The 21,609-nt window shown below is 46.8% G+C and overlaps 2 protein-coding genes across 2 annotated transcripts; one reads left to right on the top strand and one right to left on the bottom strand.

The window, feature by feature from the left end:
• Nucleotides 1-181: 181 nt before the first annotated feature.
• On the bottom strand, nt 182-12,499 carry LOC108260645 (dynein axonemal heavy chain 7-like). Its single transcript, XM_047152242.2, has 2 exons — nt 12,402-12,499; nt 182-12,234 (listed from the first exon to the last, which is right to left on the bottom strand). Exon 2 carries the CDS (start codon nt 12,210-12,212, stop codon nt 318-320), a length of 11,895 nt encoding a protein of 3,964 aa, XP_047008198.1. The 5' UTR covers nt 12,213-12,234; nt 12,402-12,499; the 3' UTR covers nt 182-317.
• A 3,116-nt stretch (nt 12,500-15,615) lies between these two features.
• On the top strand, nt 15,616-21,342 carry plrg1 (pleiotropic regulator 1). The gene is made up of 15 exons (XM_017461062.3): nt 15,616-15,761; nt 16,179-16,285; nt 16,492-16,628; nt 17,140-17,193; nt 17,280-17,373; nt 17,463-17,553; nt 17,689-17,790; nt 18,082-18,174; nt 19,060-19,209; nt 19,327-19,428; nt 19,570-19,672; nt 20,234-20,342; nt 20,534-20,673; nt 20,769-20,962; nt 21,230-21,342. Exons 1-15 carry the CDS (start codon nt 15,753-15,755, stop codon nt 21,287-21,289), a joined length of 1,545 nt encoding a protein of 514 aa, XP_017316551.1. The 5' UTR covers nt 15,616-15,752; the 3' UTR covers nt 21,290-21,342.
• Nucleotides 21,343-21,609: the final 267 nt, after the last annotated feature.

Genomic DNA, 21,609 nt, shown 5'->3' with positions numbered 1-21,609 from the left:
TTGAAAATGCTATTTTAGTATCGGTGCACACCTCATATGTGGTAGATAAACATGTCAGGTTCCTTAAAATTCTATTACAGCACATTAATGCAGTAAATTAGAGACCTAAATTGACAACTAAAGTTTTTTTTAAGGTAAGGTTGACATTTGCATGGAATTGCACTTGTTTCCTTTTAAAAAAAATCTTTATAAAGTTTTATGGATGGATTCATTACATAAAGGCATTGAGATTGAGAATAATATATATGTGAACAATATAAACGTGAACAATGTAAATGTGAGGCCTAAATATGGCAATTTCAGGAATTGCTGCTTAATTAGTTCAACTGGCAGAGCAAAGCAACACCGCGACGAATCCAGTGCTCAGGGGGTACGTCTGTGTTGAGGCTCATGGCCATGACGTAGTTGGTGGAGTGGCCCGTGGTGGACAGCGTCCCCCGTCTCTCACTCGTCTTATACACGGGTGAAATGTAGCACAGGCGCTCGGGGATGTCCTGCTTCTTAATGGGAATGAGCCAAATCACTGGCATGGTGTCGTAGAGGACCTTGGGGTACGACTCTGCCAGCAGATTCTTTTTTCTGTCCCAGCGCGCCCCTTCCAGGAACAAACCACGGATGTAGACGCCATCCTCTGGAGGCTGTGTGTACTCCATTTCGTCCATGACTTGAAAGTCGAAGATGAGCAGGTCGATGGGGATGGTGTGTTTGCGAGCGTAGTTCTGCTGTGCACCGGTCAGGAAAGCCTGCGTGAAGAAGAAGCCTGACATCCAGAAAACGGCCGGCATGCCGTTTTCATACCAGTCATGTAAGAATCTGAGTCTCTCCAGGAAGTCGTTGACGTATGCGCCAAGAGGTTTGAGACTCGGGTACGATTTTTTCATCCACGTTCCTGGAATGCGGCCCTTCAGAATGCTCGTCACTACTTCCTCTAACTCAGCCGACATCACCACCAGACCCTTGATGGCCTTTTGGACGTTGACACTTGAGTCACGGATGGTCTGGAGCAGCTTGTTGAAGCGGGCCATCTCCTGCACCAGGACCGTGTTCATGCTCTGATTGTAACTCGTGGGGAACCTGCGCATGGCTTCATCGATGTCAAAGTCTTGTGGCAGTTTGCTCAATATGTCCGCCGCCACCTCGTACACCATGTCATCAGAGGATTTAGCATCGCCGCCTGTGACGCGAGACTGAGTGAGCAGGATGCTGTCAAACAGGAGCTGCGTCTCCACCTGGTCCTTGGTGATGTCAGCATTGGCGTTCATGCCGAAGATTTCTGGGGACGGGTACAGTGGGAGTGATTTGGTGTACTCTATGTAGCTATTACGATCCCCTTCAGGTGGTGAATAGTAAATGCCGCTTGGATCGAACTTGTACTCTGGGTCTTCGACGATCTTACTGGTGTAGAAGATGGAGAGGATGGTGCGGAGTGTCCGCCGGTCCCAGTCATCCGTAACACGTCCTCCATAGTTACACTCTCCTGTCATGTAGCGCAGTGCATCGAACGGCACTTCTTCATACTGGTCCAGGAACATATGCAGCTGTTGGACAGAGATACGCAAGTCCGTTTCATTGAACTCGTAGGGGATGTTCCAGCCCAGGGGACCGAACTTCTTTCGCTCTTGGGTAAGAGCATGAAAGAAACACAGGCCATAAAGAAGTTTCTTGAACACCACCGGCTTTGAGCTGCCGTCGAAGAACGCCGGATCGGAGATGGGGTCCATATAAAGAGAGCCGATGATGTTGGAACGTAACCCCTTAGGGGCCTCGTTGGTCATCTTGACACCATTCTGAAGGACGGCCACGGGGAAGTTAGGCGAGGGGTAACTGGTTAGCCACAGACGGAAGTCTGGATGAGTGGTGTCTGGGTTGAGCTCCTCGCAAACCCGTTCCAGCGTGGCCATCCAGGATGTGGCCAGGTGGCAGTTTTGCAGCACCACCCAGGTGCCTTCTTTCACTCCCTCCTCAATCATATTCATGGCAATGGGACCCTGGCCTTGGCCTAGTGACAGAGAGGACAGCTTGTTCCCTGTGAAGCCCCGTTCATCTCCAAATTTCAGCAGAGCTGCCATGGGGTCAGAGCCCGGTGAGAGGATGAAGATGAGGGGAGCGCAGCAGTGGCTGTCTCCAAATGCCTTCCCCAGGTTAAAGGGTGGCACCTCGATAAACTGCGGCCCCAAGCTCTTTGACACAAACTCCTGCACCATAGGAATGATCTTGTCTGGTCTCAGGCAGCGTATGACCAACATTCTCTGCAGCTGTCCCAGTTTCTCCTGCCACTCTCCAGGAAAAGTTGCGTGATGAGGATCCTTGCTGTCGTAAACTTCTTTCCAGCCATCTCTTTCCAGGTCCTCACGCAGGCCCTTGAAGCACTCCAGCTCGTCCAGGCGGCAGATCTCATCCCAGGATTTCTGGGGCAGCCACGTGTAAGGTTTGGAGTGAGGGTTATCCAGACCCACGCCACCCGTCAGCAGAAAGCGCCACTCGTTCTCATCGATAAGACTTTCGTGTTTAAGCAGGTTGACATTGAGGCAGAAGGAGAAGAGCAGCTTGTCCTTCTCGAAGAGTGATCGGCACACGTTGACATAAAGCGAGTATGTGAAGTGGTCTCTTAGGATCTGCAGTCTCTGCTCCAGAACCTCGCTCTTGTCCGAGTTGTCGATAGATGAGATAAAGAGATTGATGAACCAGCCTAGTGAGTACTGGTACATGGGTTCAATGTTGGCCAGGTCAGCGATGGAGAAGAACAAGATTGCAGAGTGGACTGCGATGGGTGTGTATCCCATACGTGTTTCATCAATCTTTCTCTCAGTCACCTCGGCCACAGCCTGCTTCTCCGAGATTTCATTGGCCAGCAGTTTGGAGGAGGAGATAATCTGGACAGCTGTCTCATCCTCCAGGATGTTCCCTTCAGATGCCGAGAGTACTTCCAGCATCTTGTCTTCGAGCTCCTGAAGCTGTCTCTTGTTTTCCGCTCCCTGCAGGATGAGGGCTTGTTTCTCCTCTTCTAGGTCTGGCCTCTCTCTAGCCACCACTATGCCAAGCAGCTGGTCTTGCATCCCCTCAGGCGTGATCATGAAGTTCAGAAGCGTTACCTTGACTGAAGTCTCTGGCAGATAGTGTGGGTTTCGTAGCTTGGTGGTGATGTAGAAGCGGAAATCCGGTGAGTACTCTATGGTGGAGTCTCCCAGGCGGATACACACACTCCCACCCTGCTTAAACGTCTGCTTCAGCAGCAGAGGCTCCAAAATGGGGTCCAGTTCCTCGCCCACATTTTCCAGCAGCACTGGCGTGCCGAACTGAATGCAGTTCTCCAGCGTTCTAACAAAGTTGCTGTCGCTCAGCTTGATCACGTGCAGGCTGTTGGCCTTCTCCATATTCTTTACCCACTTGTTTGCTTGGCCCTGCGGGTCGATCATCAGAGGCCATCGCCTTGCGTTCGAGATGATGATTGCATTGTCAATGGAGAAACTATCTGATGGAAGGCCAGCGATGATCCAGCTTCTGATTTTCACCTGCTCTCCCAGAGAGCGCGTCAGAGACACGTCCTTAGAGCAGGGGATCGCTCTGGCCTTACACTGCTCGATCCATTCTTCTGTAGCACAATGCCTATAACTAGATGTGAAAGCCCCCAGGTAGGCTACTATAGCAGCCGAGATGAGAACATCTCCGGTTAGATTGGTGTACAATTCTCCCAGGCTCAATGCCGACTCACTCCAACGCGTCCTCTCCCCTCCCAAACCACCGATCAGCTTTTCTGCTCTCTCCAGCTTCTTACTGCACAGCTCCACCTGCTTTTCCTTGTCATCTTTCTCGTTCTTGCTGGCCTCCAGATTCTGCTGAAGTTGGGCCAATTTGTCCTGGACCTCCTTTAGAGCTGCCTGCTTCTTTTGAAGACTCTCAGTGGCTACCTTCAGCTCAGCCTCTGCTTGAGCCAACTTCTCTTTCTTAGGGGCCACAATTTTCGCGACATTGTCGTAAGAGTCCATAGCACAGACCCACTTGCAGAGACCTTCGGCTGCGGTGGAGGCCGTCCGGATCTTCGCGGGGTCAAACTCTGGGTTGGTGATGTATTTGTTGCGGATGATGGTCATGTAAGCAGGTGGAATGTCGTCTTTTTTGTACTCATGCAGACTCTGCAGGAACTTCATGTCACCCAGAAGCTTCTTGGCTGGGCCCCAGAAGTCCTCAATCTTTTTGCGTGGGTCGGAAGGGTCAGTGACGCGGTCAGGTTTTATGCCTTTTAGGATACAAATGGCCTCCATCACAAGTTTGACTCCAGCTGGAGGGCTCTTCATTGACTTCACCACTGTAATGTCCTGTTGAGTAAGTGTATTCAGTGCGGCCATAGCTGACTTCAGGATGGGCATAGCAACACCCAAGTCGGCGTCACACTCGTCTTTGATGGCCTTGGCAGCCATGGCCTGTTCATTTGCGACTGCCTCATCCATGCAAACTACCTTTTCTGTCTCTGCCACCTCCGCAGACTCGTGCTCAATCACCACCATCATCTTCTCTACCTCTTTACTAGCCAAACGGAGCGCAGGCTGAAGTGCCTCCAGCTCCACTTGCATGGTGGCCACTTGAGCGGCAGCAGAGTCCACTTTCTCCAGACCAACCTCATAGCGTCGTTTTTGCTTCATCACCTCAGCTCTTTTGCACTCCAGCAGGACTTTGAAGGTTGAGATGAGCTCCAGGTAGGAGGTCGGGGTGACGTAGTTGTGACGCTGCAGTTCAGCCAGAAAGCGTCCCGAGAGATTGATGATGGAAGTGTGGAAGCTCTGGCACATGTCTATGCAGCCAGCGCGAACATCATCCGTCATCTCGATGTCCTCCAGGAACCGAGATGCCACAGCCTGTAGAGCATCATCAGGCCAGCTCTGGAACCAGTCTATGGTGCAGCAGTTGATGAGCGCAGGGAAACGTCGCAGACGGCCTCGGAAGGCGTCACCTATCGGACTCATGGCCAGGACCACGTGCAGCTGACTGCGACAGCGCTCTACAAACATGTTGAACAGTGCCAGTGGACTTCCATCTGTCTGCTTCTCCCGCGCCCGCTGTCGATCCAGGACCCGCATTCGTTCGCAGATCTCCTGCTTCTCATCCACGGCAAAGAGATTAGGAACTTCGCCTGTGTTGAGCAAATTGCTAACGTCCTCGAGGAATGACTCCATTTTTATTTGAGTGTCAGTGAAGAGGAAGACACCATGGGTATCACCCGATGTTGATTTGCGCATAATGCGTTTTAGGTCATCACGCCATTCTGACATCCCATAACTCCTGGAGATCTCCACCTGGAAGAGCTCGGCTTCAGCCATGTGAGCAGCCAGGCGAGTCAGGGACTGCCGACCGCTCCCTCCAACGCCGACCAGAAGCGCATGACCCCTCGGCTGTTTTAGGATACGAGAGATCCTGCAGACATGTTCAATGGCGAATCGGAAGAGCACAAGATTCATGGATGCCTTGCTGATGTTGTTATACTCCTCTAGGTGGGCCTCTACCACTTTGCGTAGCTGATCAAGGTCACCAACTTCACGGTAGTTGCGGTCTTCGCCCTTGGGATCATGGAAATCACAGAACATGAGGCTGCGCAAGTCATCTTCAGTTACGCATCCGTCAGAGTCAAAGTCCAGGTGCTTGAAGAGCTGATGGAAGTCCTCCTTCAGGTGGGACTTGCAGACCTCCCGCAAGAAGTCCACCATCCAGGTGCGGTCTGATGGGTCAACCAAGCGGTCGTAATAAACTCTCTGCACCTCATGCACCCACAGGCGTTTAATAGCTTTGGGGTCTTCTGCAGTCCCTGGGCAAGATAAGCAAATGCCTTGGATGACACGAGAGAAATCCCGCAGGTTGAAAAGATAATGAGACTTGGCTGGGGTAGGCAGCAAGTTCTTAGTGGCCTCCTGATACACCGCCAGGGTGGCACCCACTATCTGAGAGGTGAGGCTGGCAAATGCCGGCGGAAAGGGAAGTCGTGTAGTCAAGTGCCAGTTTAGGATGCTGGAGAAAATGGTATGCATGGTCTTCTCATCAAACTCGTTTATAATTACGGTGTTAAAATGACGAAGGAAGCGAGGTGTCACTGGGTTTCTCCCACCACCGGGAGGCCCCATGGCGCACATCAGCTGGATGTCCACCAGGTTGATCATGGAGCAGTCCTTCATGTCATACCAGTTCCAATGGTCCAGCCACTGGCGCAGAAGCTCCACGGGAGGCTGAGCACCGTAGGTCTCTCTCGCGGGCATATTCACATCATCCACGAACAACACCATCTTCTTTCCCAGAAGGGGGCCAAACACTCCTTTGCGTCTCTTGTCCAGCTTGGACATGATGATGTCCTGAGTCTGAGCGGCTGTGGTTTGGGCTGAAAAGTTGATTAGCAGAGGACTGTACGTGTCCTTGTTGAGCCGCTTCAGCAGAAAGTCTAGGATGTACACGCTCTTGCCGGTTCCTGTGGGCCCCACAAAGATGGTGGGCTTCTGATGCGTGATGAGCAGCTCCATCAGAGCCGTGTAGCGCACTGTATTCTCCGTGGGCACGATGATCTCGTTGAACTGCACGTCTTTGGGGATCGGTGGCGCCAGTCTCATCTCTTCGGCCCACGGCTCCCAGCTGCCTGGACCCTCTTTGATGAAGCGGTATTCATAGAGAGTGCCTTCGGCAGGTAAGGGCACTGTGAGCTGCTTGCTCGGTGCCTCTATTTGTTCCAGGATGCCATGTCTTGCCCGCGTCTTCTCAGTCAGAGCACCTGTTAGCAGCTCCTTCACCAGACCATCAAACTTCACTCTCCCTGGCTCTGTGCAGGTGGCACCTACTGACCACACCAGAGAGAACACAAACATACCCTCAAGCCAGGAGCACACGTCTCTCTCGCTCATGACCTTCATCTGGCCCTCGTCTCTAAACTCGTCCATCATGCAATCTATCAGGTTCATCAGGGAACGCACCAGATTGGTGTCTGATGTCGGAGACAACTCCTTGGTCCCTTTGCGGATGAGCTGCAGGCAGGCGGGCAGCATGCGGTCGAAGAGGCCGGCGATGAGGTCTTTGTGCACGGAGCTCAGTGCGGACGGTAAGGTGTTGAGCCAGGAGATCATTAGCGGCCTCCAGCCCAGCATATGGGGCTCCATGTAGATCATGCCACAGCGAGAAACCGTGGCAGGTGAAGCCACCTCCAGGTCCATGGGTTCAAAGATGAGACTCATTTGAGGAGACATTTGGATGATCTCACCGCTCATCAGGCACAGTTTCTTATTGTCATCAAGCACTGTGTTCATGTTCTCGATCCACACTGCATCCACCGGACCATCAAAGATCAGCCACTTCCTGTCTGGCGTCTGAGAGGTGGCAAAGTTTCTGTAGCTCACAGCAAGTATGCCGTCTGACCACTCATGAGAGACAGGGTCAAACTGACCATACAGCTGACCCATGGTGATAGACTTGGGGTTAATAACAGTGATCTGAACCCTGTTCTCATCCATCAGGCGCTTCTCACAGACATCATTCAAGGCAGCGGCGAGGACTCGATAGGCGCTCGTCTTCCCACCGAAAGGCTCTCCCACCAGCATGAAGCCGTGACGCACGAGCATCATCTCGTAAATCTGCAGGATCTTCTCTGCAAAGAAATCTGTCACCTGCAGGTTCATCTTCTCACTGTTCTCTTTAATGGCCTCCAGCAGGATGGTATAGTCTGGTTTTGGTAGTTTTACACCAGGAAAAAGATCTGAAGTGATTCCCTCAAAGAGTGGCAGGTCATGGGCCAAAAATTTGGGAAGGTTAACATCGATGATGGACCTCAGCAGTAGAATGTCCTCATTCTCCTCAGGGAACTTCAGTTTTAAGTTTCCAGCAGCTGTCAGGACGGATTTGACGGCCCTCATACCGTAATCATAGTGGCTCTGAGAGGACAGCTGCTCGGAGCAGAGGCGATACGTGGCCACGATCTTCACGGAGAGAGGACGAGCTTTTACAAAACCACAAGAGTAGAGCACGATCTCGGCGATCAGGGCGTAATCAGGAACCATCATGGCCACGGTGCGGAACAGTGCCTTCAGGTTATCAGGCAGTTCGGAGCGGCCAGCGTATCCCGGGTTCATAGTGATGAAGACGGCACAAGACGGGTCGAGCCTTAACTCCGTACCCTCAAACATCAGCATCTCGGCATGATCTGCGATCCCTCTCTGAATAGTGAGAATTTGTTGCGCCACCACAGACAGCACCTCCAGGTCAATGCGATTGAACTCGTCAAAGCATGCCCATGCGCCACAGGATAGCAAACCCTTAAAGAACTTTCCCAGAGCAATGTAATCAAGGCCATCAGAGCAGTTGAAGACAACACATTGCTTAGCCACAGCTTTGGCCAGATCCTTAGTCGTCTCGGTCTTCCCTGTACCTGCTGGGCCTTCAGGAGCTCCTCCTAAGTGCAAGTGCAAGGCTCCAAAAAGGGTTCTGTAGCAGCGATCGGTGAGAGGGGTGATAACCAGACGTGGCGTGTTACCCAGGTACTCGTAGCCATAAGCCAGTCCCGCGTTAATCATTTTAGTCTGAAGCTGGTTCTCAATCCAGTAATAACGAAGCTGGCTGAGCCACTCGAAGTTGTTCTCATCATCCACACCCTTGCGCACAAGCGAGGCCAACACGTCGCGAGCGTGCACGTCCAATACCACCAGCGCTTCCAGAGTCACTCGGTTCTGTTTGGACAGTTTCCCACGCACCAACGCCACTATATCCTCGATCTGTGTGTTATTCTGATGCAAATAAGCTTCCAGAGCCTGTGGTCCCGTTGCAATGGCTTCGTGGATGTGTTTAGTCCAGTACACCTGAGACACACACAGTACTGCCTGACCTGGCCAGGCTCGTACCCAGTTGATCCGCAGGTCATCAGGGTACGCCTTGATAGCCTCTTCTACCACCTTGTGTAGGGACGTGAGCATGCCACTCTCCAGCTCGAGGAGCCATTTCTCGACCTGGCCGCGGGCTTTAGAAGTAGAGATGATGTCCAGCAGCTCCACCATCTCACCCTCACTGCTCTTCATGTGTGTGATGTCCAGAACATCACTGAACACAACATTGGCAACGCCCTCGAAGCACTTCTTCAGATGCGGCTGCACTCTGGTTGGGTCCTTCGTCTCGGAGAGAATCTCCAGTAGCTCGTCGTTGGACAGAAAGAAGAAGCGAGGGAAGAACAGTCTCTTTTTTTCCAGGTACATGTTCAGGCCTTTCAAGATGAGCTCCAGGAACTCGTTGCTTTTCTTAAACTTCTCCAAGATCTGATCAATGGCCACCACAGCCAGGACGTGCTTGTCCAAGCTGACTTGCTTAATGATGTCCCTCCAGGTTTTATCCACAGTGGTGAAGCAACCTCCCTCCTCTGGCATCTGGCTTATGATGTCTGGAGAACTGAAAATGGGCTCCAGGTAGAGCCATGTGGATTGCACCGTCATCCACTCATCTAAAATCTCCTGCAGCAGCAGCAGCTTGCCCTCCCAATCTCGTATCTCAGCCTCCAAGGGTTTAATGAAGGGCGAGCCACGCATCGTCTGCGTTTTGACTATATGATCATCCAGTAGCATCTGGATTTCATCCAATGAGGACAGAATGTATGTGCCGGTTTCACGGTAGGGAAGCAGGGTGAACATCATGTCTGCCCATTCACCTACCATGCGTTCCATGGCCTTCTCCATTGAATACTCTTTGCTGGCTGCCTCGCTGATGTTCTCGAAGTTGGGCAAGTGGGTCTCAAGCTGCAGATGAATGAAGTGGGACATGCAGGCCTCGTTTTCTGAAGGCTTCAGGGAGAAACCCACCACGGCTGACATGGCCTCCCAATGGCGGTCTCGCAAGCCTGGATTACACAGCACCTGCACTAAGGGAATGTGCGGCTTAAAGTTCTCTACCTCATCCTTGACTTGGGTGGCGATGTGAAGAGCCTCGGGTGAGTCCTGAAAACCTTTTTCCAGTTTGTAGAGTGAGCGCCAGTAGTTGCTGACATCACCCTCCACCTTCTCTGGGTTGATTGACGTGAGGGGGCCATTAAGCCACCGCTGGTGCTCAGCCTGAAAAGTGGTAGCTGTCTGGTACAGGTGAAGGTATGGGAGCAGCTGTTCGTGGACTTTCTTGCATAAAGGATACTGGGAGATGGGCCATCCAAACGCTTCTTCCTCCGAGTTGAAACCCTCTATTTTCTCCATGGCATCCTCTAGCTTGGAATTGAGTGCCTGAGCCTTTTTCAGATACATGCTGAGTTCAGATAGGTCCCCAAAAGAGGTAAACTCCTCCACCTGCTTTGCGCAACCTTCCAGATCTTTCACGAGCCTCTCGCAACGCAACTTAAGGAAATCCTGGAATTGCACAGTCTTCTCCTTAGCAATTTCTTTGTGCTTGTCAAAGATGGAAGGCATGCGCAAATGCCACTGGAAGGGCTTCTTGTTCAGACTTATGTCTGTTGGAGAAAACTCATATTCAGCCAAGCAGCAGACACGATTCATGGAGTTTCTGAGCTGGAGCTCCAGTTTTGGCATCTCTTCAGCGTCAACCTTCTTTATGTAGGCCTTAAGTGCAAAGAGCTCTTGTGTGTTTGAAGGAATGCTGAGGGATTTTTTTTCAATCTTCTCATATTCATCACATAATTTTTCATTGCAGTTCTGGTGGTCCTTCCGCAGACGTGTGACCAGTTTGTCCCTGATTCCCTCTGCACGATACACTAGTGTATGGATAAGCGTATCGCAGTGCACTTCGAACATACCGAGTCGCACCACCTCGTAGAAGTCATGCTGGAGTTCATCAACCATCTGCTGGTAGCGTGTCGCCTCCATCATAATCTCCTGGAAGGAGTGCTGCTCCACCAGAAACTGCTCTATGTCCTGCCCGGCCTGTTCCGATACCAGCGGTGCAAATTTGTCGTAGAGGCGTACATGCTCAGTTGGTCCACGCTTGTCTTCATGCATCACCTGCAGAATTTCATACTTTTGTGCTTTTAGGATCTCAGGCAGGATGATGGGTTTCAGGGTTCTGGCATCCTTAGTGCCTGGCCATTCTGAGTACAGCTTTGTCTCGACTCGAGGCACCAAACTGACGCATTTCAACATTTCATCATAGACATTCAGCAAAATGGTCTCAACATCTTTGAAATCTGGATGAAGTGTGATCTTGTTCTGCCTTAGGGTCAAATGCAGAACAAAGCCCGGATGCTCATACGCTCTTACTGAAGGTGAGACCTGAGCTATCAAGCGTGTGTAGTCATAAATAGATTCCAGGGCCAGACTGTGGAGCTGAGAGGACATTAGGGCAGCTACGCAGTTGAAGAAGGACTGAAGCTGTGGTAGATTGTTATTTTTGGGGATCAAGTTGTGCTTGATTCCCTGGTAGTAGATTTGTTGCACATCAGGAAACCACTTCTTCAGCAGGACGTCTTCAGCACTTTTAATGTGTTGGCCGGCAATCTGGTAAAAGTCGAAGATATCTATAGCTTCCTCTCTGTTGTGGAACTCTGTCACATCCAGAAGACGGAAATTCTTGAAGGACACATGCCACAGGTTCAGCACAGACAGCATGGTGGGGTTGAAGGCGTGGAGATGCTGGCTCATCCTATTTTGTGATTGATGGAAGGATGCTTTCCAAGGCTTTGGCAAAAGAGCCATCTCTTCTCTGTGAGGCGGAAGACTGTCCACCTCCTGTTCTTCGTACTCTCTCGAGCCACACAAGGCAAAATCCACTATAGCTTTCTTAACACTCTGCAAACAATCCGCTCTTATTTCATCTGAAAGAACCTCAACACAGCTTGTTAACGTTTTCAAGGGACTTGGTACCCGGCTCAAAATACTCTCTAGCCAGGAATCTTCCATAGGGGGCACGTTATGCGTGTCAATCCCGTATCTAATGTAATTATAATATTTCAACATACTTTTCTCCGTTAGAGCGCCAGATGGAACTTGTAAGCTTTCACCTGTATCTGATTCCTCCTCCATGAACATGGTGACAAGAGTCTTGCAAAGCTCCTCGCGATCATTTTTTAACTTCGTACATTGTCTGAAGAATTCAGACACTCTGGCTGTCCTGTGTGCTCTCTCGCTGTGTTCCATGCTCCTGAGTGTTTCTATGAAACTCCTAGAGGATACTCCATGATCTGTGTTCTCTGTTTGTGCCAGGACGACGAAGCTTGGCTTTGCATCCTGCCGCTTAGGCTTTTTACCCTCTGATGCAACCTTCCTTTCCATTGTAGAAAACTGGAAACGCACCCTTGCAAAGAATTAGCTGTATTTTATTTAATTAGTCAGATAAAATGTATAATAAATGTAACTAGTTGGTTATCAGCCTTGCCTAAAATCTCTGAACTGTTAAATACTAAGCTGTTAAGTTCAAATAATAGTAATAATAATGATAATAAACTTTCTTTTGTAAATTACCTTTAAAAGCAGCTTCTTAAAGCGCTGTACATAAAATAGAGGTACACAGAAAAAATTAATAAAATGTCCGTAACTCTAAATCGCACTTTACACGCATGTGCACAGCCAGACTTGTGCAGCTTATGTTTTCCACCTGAATTCTTAACTACTGTGACACGTATAGAATCTTCTTGGTTTCCATGGATACTAGACTCTTCATACCGCAGATTCTACAGCTTCAACATGGAGGAGTAGTTATCTTATAATCTCCATGTTATCTGTCAAAATCCACAGTTTAAATATACACAAAACAACAGCAAAGAACAGCTTAAAACAGTAAACCTTTATTAAGAAGAAATATTTGCACATAAGTTCATGACCCTAAATGAGGTAAAGTCAAAGAATTTCAAAGGCAAAAAGAGAGATTAACCAGGATTTCAGCCATCTCAAATGTGGAAATTGGTCAAACCTTCATAGTGAAAATTTTTTATAACCTTCACACTGAGGTTTCTAAAACATTTTTAATAAAAATTTTTAGATCTACACACAAAGGATTTCACATAAAAACAGGTGGTGGACACACACACACACACACACACACACACACACACACACACACACACACACACACACACACACACACACACACACACAGACACACACACACACACACAGACACACAGAGATAAATACTCAAACGGACAGGAGTGTACACTTTACTGTGACAATAAACAGACACAGGTCATTATCAACACGATCAACACACTGCTCTTACTGTCAGAGAGAAAGACAGAGAGAAAGGTACAGAAATACAGAGAGAGAGAGAGAGAGAGAGACAGATTTAAAACAGTATCTAGATGGGGTCTGTTTAAAATCCACCATAATCCCCAACCACACAGTTTGTGTGTGTGTTTGCACGTGTTTGCACTACACACACTCCTGTAGTGTTTCTGGAGAGTGCGGTAAATTTTACAAGCAGCACTTAGCATTGTCGTCCAGATTGCACTTTAATTAGCTGTTAATCATCTATAGGACATAAATGACCGTGTACGTATCCTTTATAGAATGTCTTCCTAAAATTTAATCAATATGTCATTAACATTTGGATATGTTAACAAATTATCATCAATATGTACAACTGACATTTAGAATTATTACTTAGAAGCATAATCTACTAATCAATATTACTTAACAAGCATAATCTATATGTATAATCAATATTTAGATGCATAGTCTAAAACCATAGAACTCTTTCTAATCAAGTTATATTCTAAGTGTGTACTGAGTTAAAGGAATTCTCTCTTACTGCACTGTAGATGTTTTTCCGTATCATCCTGTACCTTTCTGCAGAGCAATACATTGGTATTAGACATTCGGTGAAACTGTTTTCCAATTAAGTCCACTTTGAAGCTTGCAAAAAAGTATCGGGCTGGGACGAAAGCCAGAAAATCATTAAGGTTGCAGAAGTGAATTGGGTGAGAGCCAGAAATTCATTAAGGTGTAAAGGTGAATTTGGAACAGAGCAAAAAACAAAAACAAAAAAGCTTTGCCTTATAGAATTTTTTTTTTCTAAGACGCAATTAACTACGCATGTGCCACAAATCTATGATATCATATAGGCATGAATAATTAATTATCATGAATGAGATTGGTCTGTTTTTAATGAGAAAAGGTAAAACCCTGTCTAAGATGAGCTCGGAGTAAGGTATAAAAGGGCATGTGTGTGTTTGCATAATTTGGACTTTCTGCAGACTGTCTCACTTTATTGTTTCAATAAAGTTTGAGCAATTTTTGGCATCTCCAAACCCTTTTGTCTTTGAAGTTTGTTAACTTAGGCTGGACAGGTTGTTTCCACCACACCTGCTGCTCCATTAGCCATGTGCGCCTGACAGCGGGTGTGTCTCACTGCAAATCTCCCTCTGTAACAGAGCCGCACAGCTGATTAGACCTAATGCCATCTATCCATTGTCAAACACACACACAAACACACACAGTACCACATGACCGTCTGTCCTTTCAGAATATTCCTCATTCTGAGAGAGAGTCAGAAACAGATAGACAGATAAGGACAGACAGAATCATAGATGGTGTGGGTGAGGCTGTCACATAAGGGGTGGGTCTATGTAGAAAAATAAAGTAGAGGGAGGGTCTTATGTTGTGGGTGGAGGTAGGGAGGAAAAACTGTAAAACAAAGTTATATACCAGAAAACTGTCAATATAGGAGGATAGTGGGTGTGGTTCTAGAGAAAGACAAGGCTCTCTAGTGTAGTGGGTGTGGTTCTAGAGTAAGACAAGGCTCTCTAGTGTAGTGGGTGGGGCTCTAGAGTAAGAGAACATTTAGATATAAAGAGGTATTTGATCATAAACACTTGCTGTGAGTGGGCGTTACCTGTCGCCCGGGCAACCATAACAATCTGCCACACCCAAATTGATCATACACAGCTCTTAGAGCACAATGACCTTGTTCTTTTATTATTTCTGAATATGTGTGTCCAGCAGCTGTGTTGGGGGTTCCGGTGTGTGTGTGTTTGGGGGTTCTGCATCTGTGTGACAAATTAATTAATGTGGGAATCACATTCACAGATGGATCACATCAGTTCTGTAATGATGCTGTGAAACAGGTCACCTCTCTCTCTCTCTCTCACACACACACACACACACACTCTCTTTTACTTAACAGGAAGAAAGGTTGGTGCAAATGTGACCGTGACCTGATCATTATATCCACACCCTTTTAGCGTGATAATGAATATTTAAAATATTAAAAATGATCCGAGGTCAGGGAATCTGATTGGCTGAGACCAGCACATCTGTCCAATGAGATGTTGAGATTTTAATTCCACTTCCTATGACACAGTGACAGTGATATAGTGATCAGTTCATGATTAATCGCTAGTCATCAAACTCGCAATGCCATTAGCAAGAGTGTGTATGTATATGTGTTTATGTGTATATCCTGTGTGTGTGTGTGTGTAGATTTTATGTCATTATCTACTCTTTCTAGAAGTTTCCTGTGGAATAATGCAGCCAGTCAGTGCAAGACAATTGTGCGCTTCTGACAGTGTCCTAACACTTTAGAGAAGTACCATATATGGGTGTAACGCTCAGGTGTCCACATACTTTTGGTCATATCATGAGTCTATACTCCGTACTGTGCACTCCCAGACAGAGCCACTAGGCGGATCATGGCGACCGAATATCACTCGAAGAAGCAGAAGAAAAAAGAAAGACACACCCACACACACGAAGGAGTGTGCGCCGGAAGTAGGAACCAATCACTTCCTGAGTGTTGTGTTTGTGTGCGCGCGCGGTGGGATTTTCCTTCATTTCAGCTTAAAGTTACTGAGTTGAGGAACGAAAACGACATCGAACATGACGGAGGTTTGTCGATTTTTACTTTTACGTGTGTTTTCTTACGTTTTAAACACTTTTAAAGCACATCTTAGTGAGTTATAACACTCGGCTTTAGCAGGCTAGCTAAGCTCATGTTGGGAGAACAGTAACGCAGCGCGCGCTGGATATTCCTAATACTAGTACAGAATAAAAGAGTATTGTCGTGTATTAATAGAGATTTTAAAGTTTAAAATGTATTTACGTGTCATTTTTTGGCACCCCCCCCCCTTTTGTTGCGTTCATGCACATTGTTTACACACCGGTTTGTTAGTGCGCTGTTTTTAACTAAAAGTCTGTACACAAACAAACAAATACTCTGTTTGTTTGTAAGATTTCTGCGCACTACTGGAAAGTACTATGTCTGGAAAGCTCATCCTGTCCGTCTGTGTTTTTCCTCACATTCAGGAGGTGCAGAAGCATTCCGTGCACACGCTGGTCTTCAGGTCTCTCAAGCGAAGCCACGACATGTTTGTGTCCGATCACGCCAAACAGGTCTCTCTGGACGAGGAGAGGTGGGTTTAATATCAGCACCGAGACTGGGTTTTATTAACATATTCAGGAGCCATAAATGTGACATGATATTTTTCTTAATATTTATTTGACCAGATAACACACTTGGAGGATTCATATAGCAAGTATTACTAATCAGCTGACTGCTTGGACGTAATCGGATGTTTAAGTGTGTGTGTGTGTGTGTGTGTGTGCTTTTGTTTTGCAGTCACAAGCTGAAGATGGCCGTTAAGCTGAGGGCAGAGTACACCCCGGTGTTGCACATGCCCGTCCTCAAAGAAGGGAAAAGCAAAGTGGCTCCAAACGCCTTGGATCTGTACGACAGCTCGGGTTACACGTCAGCCGGTGAGTGCGAATATCCTTACATCACAAACACACAGCGCGACTTAACTGTCTTCGAAGCGATCGTCAGGTGTGTGTGAATCTGTAAAGGCACAATGACAGGGACGGGAAGTTCTGAAATTCGAGAAACCATTGAATTGTTTGTGTTCTGCAGTTTTGTACCAATAACTTGTGTATAATTTTAAATATTGTAGTTATTTGAAGATCATAATGTTTTATGGACTATAAGGTTAAGTGTAAAACACAAAATATGACCCTTTTTATTTTTACGCTTTTATGTAAATTATTATAACTTATGTCCTGCATCAAAAACCTCTCTTCAGCATACTGTATTTTGTAGTGGTTTAGTTTTTGTCCTGTTAGTCTTGCCGTAGATCAGCACTCCAGTCATTGTTTGAAAAGTGTGAGGTGAAATTTGCAAGAGTGCATTGTTGTCCAGTCACTATGCTGTGTCGTAGTACGGATGCCGTGAACACATTAGCAAACAGGGGTCTTTATCTCTTAATTTTTGCAGAGAGCGATCCGGAATACCTCATCACAGGAACACACCCGTACCCATCTGCCCCAGGTACGTCCTGAATACTGAGGCTAATAGCTAAGGTTTACAGTGTAACGTCATGTATTAAGCTAACGCAGTGTGCTGCTGATGTTCAGGAGTCGCCCTCACTGCTGACACTCAGCTGCAGAAGATGCCCAGCGAAGCCGCGGTTCACTCCATGGCACTGTCTCTTCCTCCGGCTCAAGCAAGGTACACACACACACAGCTCTGGAAAGACTCCCTGTAGGTGGAAAGACTTCTTTGTCTGACTGTTTTGTGTGCGTGTTTGTGTGTTGCAGGCAGGATATGGCTCGAACTGCAGCGAGTGTCGGAGATATCCACAGACACGCCGGGGCAGCAGAGCGATCCCAACCACCACAACACTCACTGGTGAGCAGACCGTGTTCACTTCCGTGTCTATAATTCAACGAAGATGCACACATGGGCAAGAAATAATGTATAAAATATTTTAGGATAATTTAAGATGATGCTCCGCTAATTTGTCGACTGTGTGTTTGTTCGCAGGCGTTAATGGAAGCAGGGGGGATGAAGAATTCAGCGCTGATTCCTCGAAAATCTCCAACAATGCCCAAACCACAGTGGCACCCACCGTGGAAACTCTACCGGGTGAGGAGAGCGAGAGGGGGGATTGAGGGAGAGCGAGAAGCGGGGGGGGGGCTGTTTCTTAAACAACAGGAGAAAACATTAATGTGAATCTGGGTGGGAGTATACTGTATTCTGCTAGATAGGTGGCCTAATTAGTGAGCACTCTGTCCTCTATCTAGGACACTAAAATGAATGTCTGTGACCGAAATCACTTTTAAAATTTGCTCTTTAATCCATAGGAGTTAATGCGGGATGTTGTGGAGCACTTGTGTGTTTCTTATGCATGCGTGTGTGTCTGTCTGTGTGTTGCAGGTGATCAGTGGCCATCTCGGCTGGGTCAGGTGTTTAGCAGTGGAGCCTGGAAACCAGTGGTTTGTTACTGGATCTGCAGACAGGACCATAAAGGTGTGGATTATGAAAGCACAAAGTTTACACTCAAGACATGAGCTTATACCTTGAAGACTGTCTACGTGAACTTATTTTGGGAGCGACGTGCATAGGAATGCCATTGTTAAGGAAGTTGGCGTTTGTCGGTAGTTAGAGAACGAGAGTCTGAAGGTGATAACATTGTGTTCCTAAGTTTTCTGCCTCCATCAGATTTTTAAAAATCCGAATCTAAAGCACAGTGTGTGGCGTTACAGCACCAGTTTAGTGTTAAGTGTTTACAGTTTAGTGTTAAGATTTGTACATAGTGTACCATAATGGCCTTGTCGATACTAACTAGTGCACTATACGATAGGCGGGGCGTGTGTCTTTGGGATATTACGTGCAGGATCATTTATTTTATATATTATATAAAATGATATCTTTTTCTACATGAAGCAATGTGTGTTATGTTAGGCTTCTTAAGCATCCAAGGTATTCAAACATGGAAGGATGGATAAAGCTATATTCACACGTACAGAGACTATAAGGGACAAAGCAACCGGAGACCATTTATTTTCAATGAGATGTGGGCGTGTCCAGTTGAGAAAAGTTTAACTTTATGCAAACTTTATGCAAATTTATAGCGGATCGGTGCAGCAGTGGCAAAGGGCACACACTGCTTCTCCTTCATCTCGTAGGATATGATGCATGTATACACTGCTGACTTTTATATACAAACAACTGATTTGTCAAAAGTGGACTTAGTTGCACGGCCCACTGATAACAGTTACTATGGTCACCAGTAATAGGAACGCTTACTGACGACTTCATAGTGCAGTGATAAAACCGTTGTATGTGTACCTTAATGCTGACTGTGAGATTGTGTGTGTGTGTGTGTGTGTGTGTGTGTGTGTGTGTGTGTAGATCTGGGATCTGGCGAGTGGGAAGCTGAAGCTCTCCCTAACAGGTCACATCAGTACAGTAAGAGGAGTGGCTGTAAGCTCACGCAGCCCGTATCTGTTCTCCTGTGGAGAGGACAAACAGGTCAAGTGCTGGGATCTGGAATACAACAAGGTACACACACACAAAGTAGCTATGGAGCAGATGTATAACCTCAAACTCTGCAGCACCCACATGATGAGAAAACAGTGATGGATAAGTAACCTCTATTGTCACTAACGGTTTCTGCAGGTTATCCGTCACTATCACGGTCACCTGAGCGCTGTTTATGACCTGGACCTCCATCCCACCGTCGACGTCCTGGTGACGTGCAGTCGTGACGCTACAGCCAGAGTGAGTCTCTCTCGCGCGCGCGCGCACACACACCTAACATCACTAATCATTAAGGAAAGACTGATTGTGAAATGCTTTGTCTGACCAGGGGAAAAGCATATTCTTATAACAGGATATTAATATAGAATGTGTGTTTTGCAGGTTTGGGACATTAGAACCAAAGCGAATGTCCACACTCTGACGGGTCACACCAACACGGTCGCCACGGTGAAGTGTCAGAGTGTCGAGCCTCAAATAATCACAGGTGAACACCCGCTTCTCTTTTTACATCCACCTCTTTTAGTGGCTGTTTGTGTTCAAATGATGGTGATACGTTACGTCACGATACATATCACCAGGATGTGGTCGGGATACGTTTAGTACGTATTTTTTTCCCGCAGATATTACGCTTGTCGCTATTGTTGAAACGGTTTCCACTGCGAAACTGCTTTGGTTCTGGTACTAAAATGGCCAAGATCTGCTGGTCCCGGTTATAAAATGTGTAAAGCTACTGAGGGATTGGAATGATAAAGTAGAAATACATAAAGCTTTCATTTAAACTGGTGAAAATGTGGCTCGATTCCTCAAAAAGCTGTCCGGCGTCGTCTCTGCGGTCAAACGAGTCTTAAGAAAACGCTGCTCGAGACTCCTCCAAGTGAAGAGTCCCGTTTAGTTTGAATGGCTGTTGGAATAAAACTGGTCCTTGGCTGTTCGTTTGGGCCTGGATTATAAACCAGTACAGTTTATATTGGATTACTTTTACAGACATTTAAACTTTTTTTTTCTTCTCATTAAAGTGGTTGTTTTTGTTGCCGTGGTGTTACAGGTAGCCACGACACCACCATCAGACTCTGGGATCTGATCGCTGGGAAGACGAGAGCCACGCTGACCAATCACAAGAAATCTGTGCGAGCCCTGGTGCTACATCCGCGACAGTAAGCATTGTATATTTGATCTTATGGCTGTTAACTTAAACTAGTATTAAGTAAAAACAATTATAATAATAATAATAATAATAATAATAATAATAATAATAATAATAATAATTAATTCATGATTATTGTTATTATTATTAGACAGCTTGTGCTTTAGGTGGCGTAACTCTTTTCCTTCCTGTTTAATGTAGATACACATTCGCCTCGGGATCTCCAGACAACATCAAGCAGTGGAAATTTCCAGACGGGAACTTCATCCAGAATCTGTCGGGACACAACGCCATCATTAACACGCTCGCAGTGAACTCGGACGGAGTTCTGGTTTCTGGAGGTTCGCATTTTTTATTTTTTTGCTTTTAACGAGACATTGAACTCAGGAATTAAAAATATAATTTCTGACATCTTTTTCACGTCCTCCCCGTTCAGCCGATAACGGTACGATCCACATGTGGGACTGGAGGACGGGGTATAATTTCCAGCGGATCCACGCGGCCGTGCAGCCCGGCTCTCTGGACAGCGAGTCGGGGATCTTCTCCTGCGTGTTTGATCACTCCGAGAGCCGCATGATCACAGCTGAGGCGGACAAAACCATCAAAGTGTACAAGGAAGACGACACGGCGGTGAGGACGCGCTTTGTTTATTTAGCATTATAATCATTCTGTTTTATGTACTACACGAAAATCACTTTAATACAAGCCGGTCACTGACAAAATAAAATGTATAGACGCAAAACACAAAACGTTCCAACCTTAACGGCCGTTTTTACTTATAATCTTTTATTAAAAATGGAATTAAGACGGATATCGTGTTTATCTAAACTTCTAAACCCTTATCGTTCCGGGGCTGCTTATTTTATCCTGCTAATTATTTTAATATTTGTGTTTCAGACTGAGGAATCCCACCCCGTCAACTGGAAGCCAGAGATTCTGAAGAGAAAAAGATTTTAACGCCTTCAACATTGTGTTTTTGTTATCTTTCTTGATTTTTTTTATTTATTTTTTTTAAACAGTACCACACCTTGCAGTTTCTTTCCCCATAAACGTCACCGATGAATGTTGCAGTAACACGTGTCCTTGACATCTCTTGGTCTCTTGCTGCAGAATCTTTTCGGTATTGGTTTATTAATCAGTGCTAGTGATGGATATGGAAATAAAACAGTTATACGCAGTTGAACGTAGTTCCGGATGTGAAATATAAAGGCTGTCTTACTGTTTGTAAATATGTTTTGCTTGCAGCAGCGTTCATAAGTTAGATTTTTCACCAAATT

Source organism: Ictalurus punctatus, chromosome 29, assembly GCF_001660625.3.
Source record: "Ictalurus punctatus breed USDA103 chromosome 29, Coco_2.0, whole genome shotgun sequence".
Lineage (NCBI taxonomy): Eukaryota > Metazoa > Chordata > Actinopteri > Siluriformes > Ictaluridae > Ictalurus > Ictalurus punctatus.
This window is presented reverse-complemented; position numbering and strand designations above follow the sequence as displayed.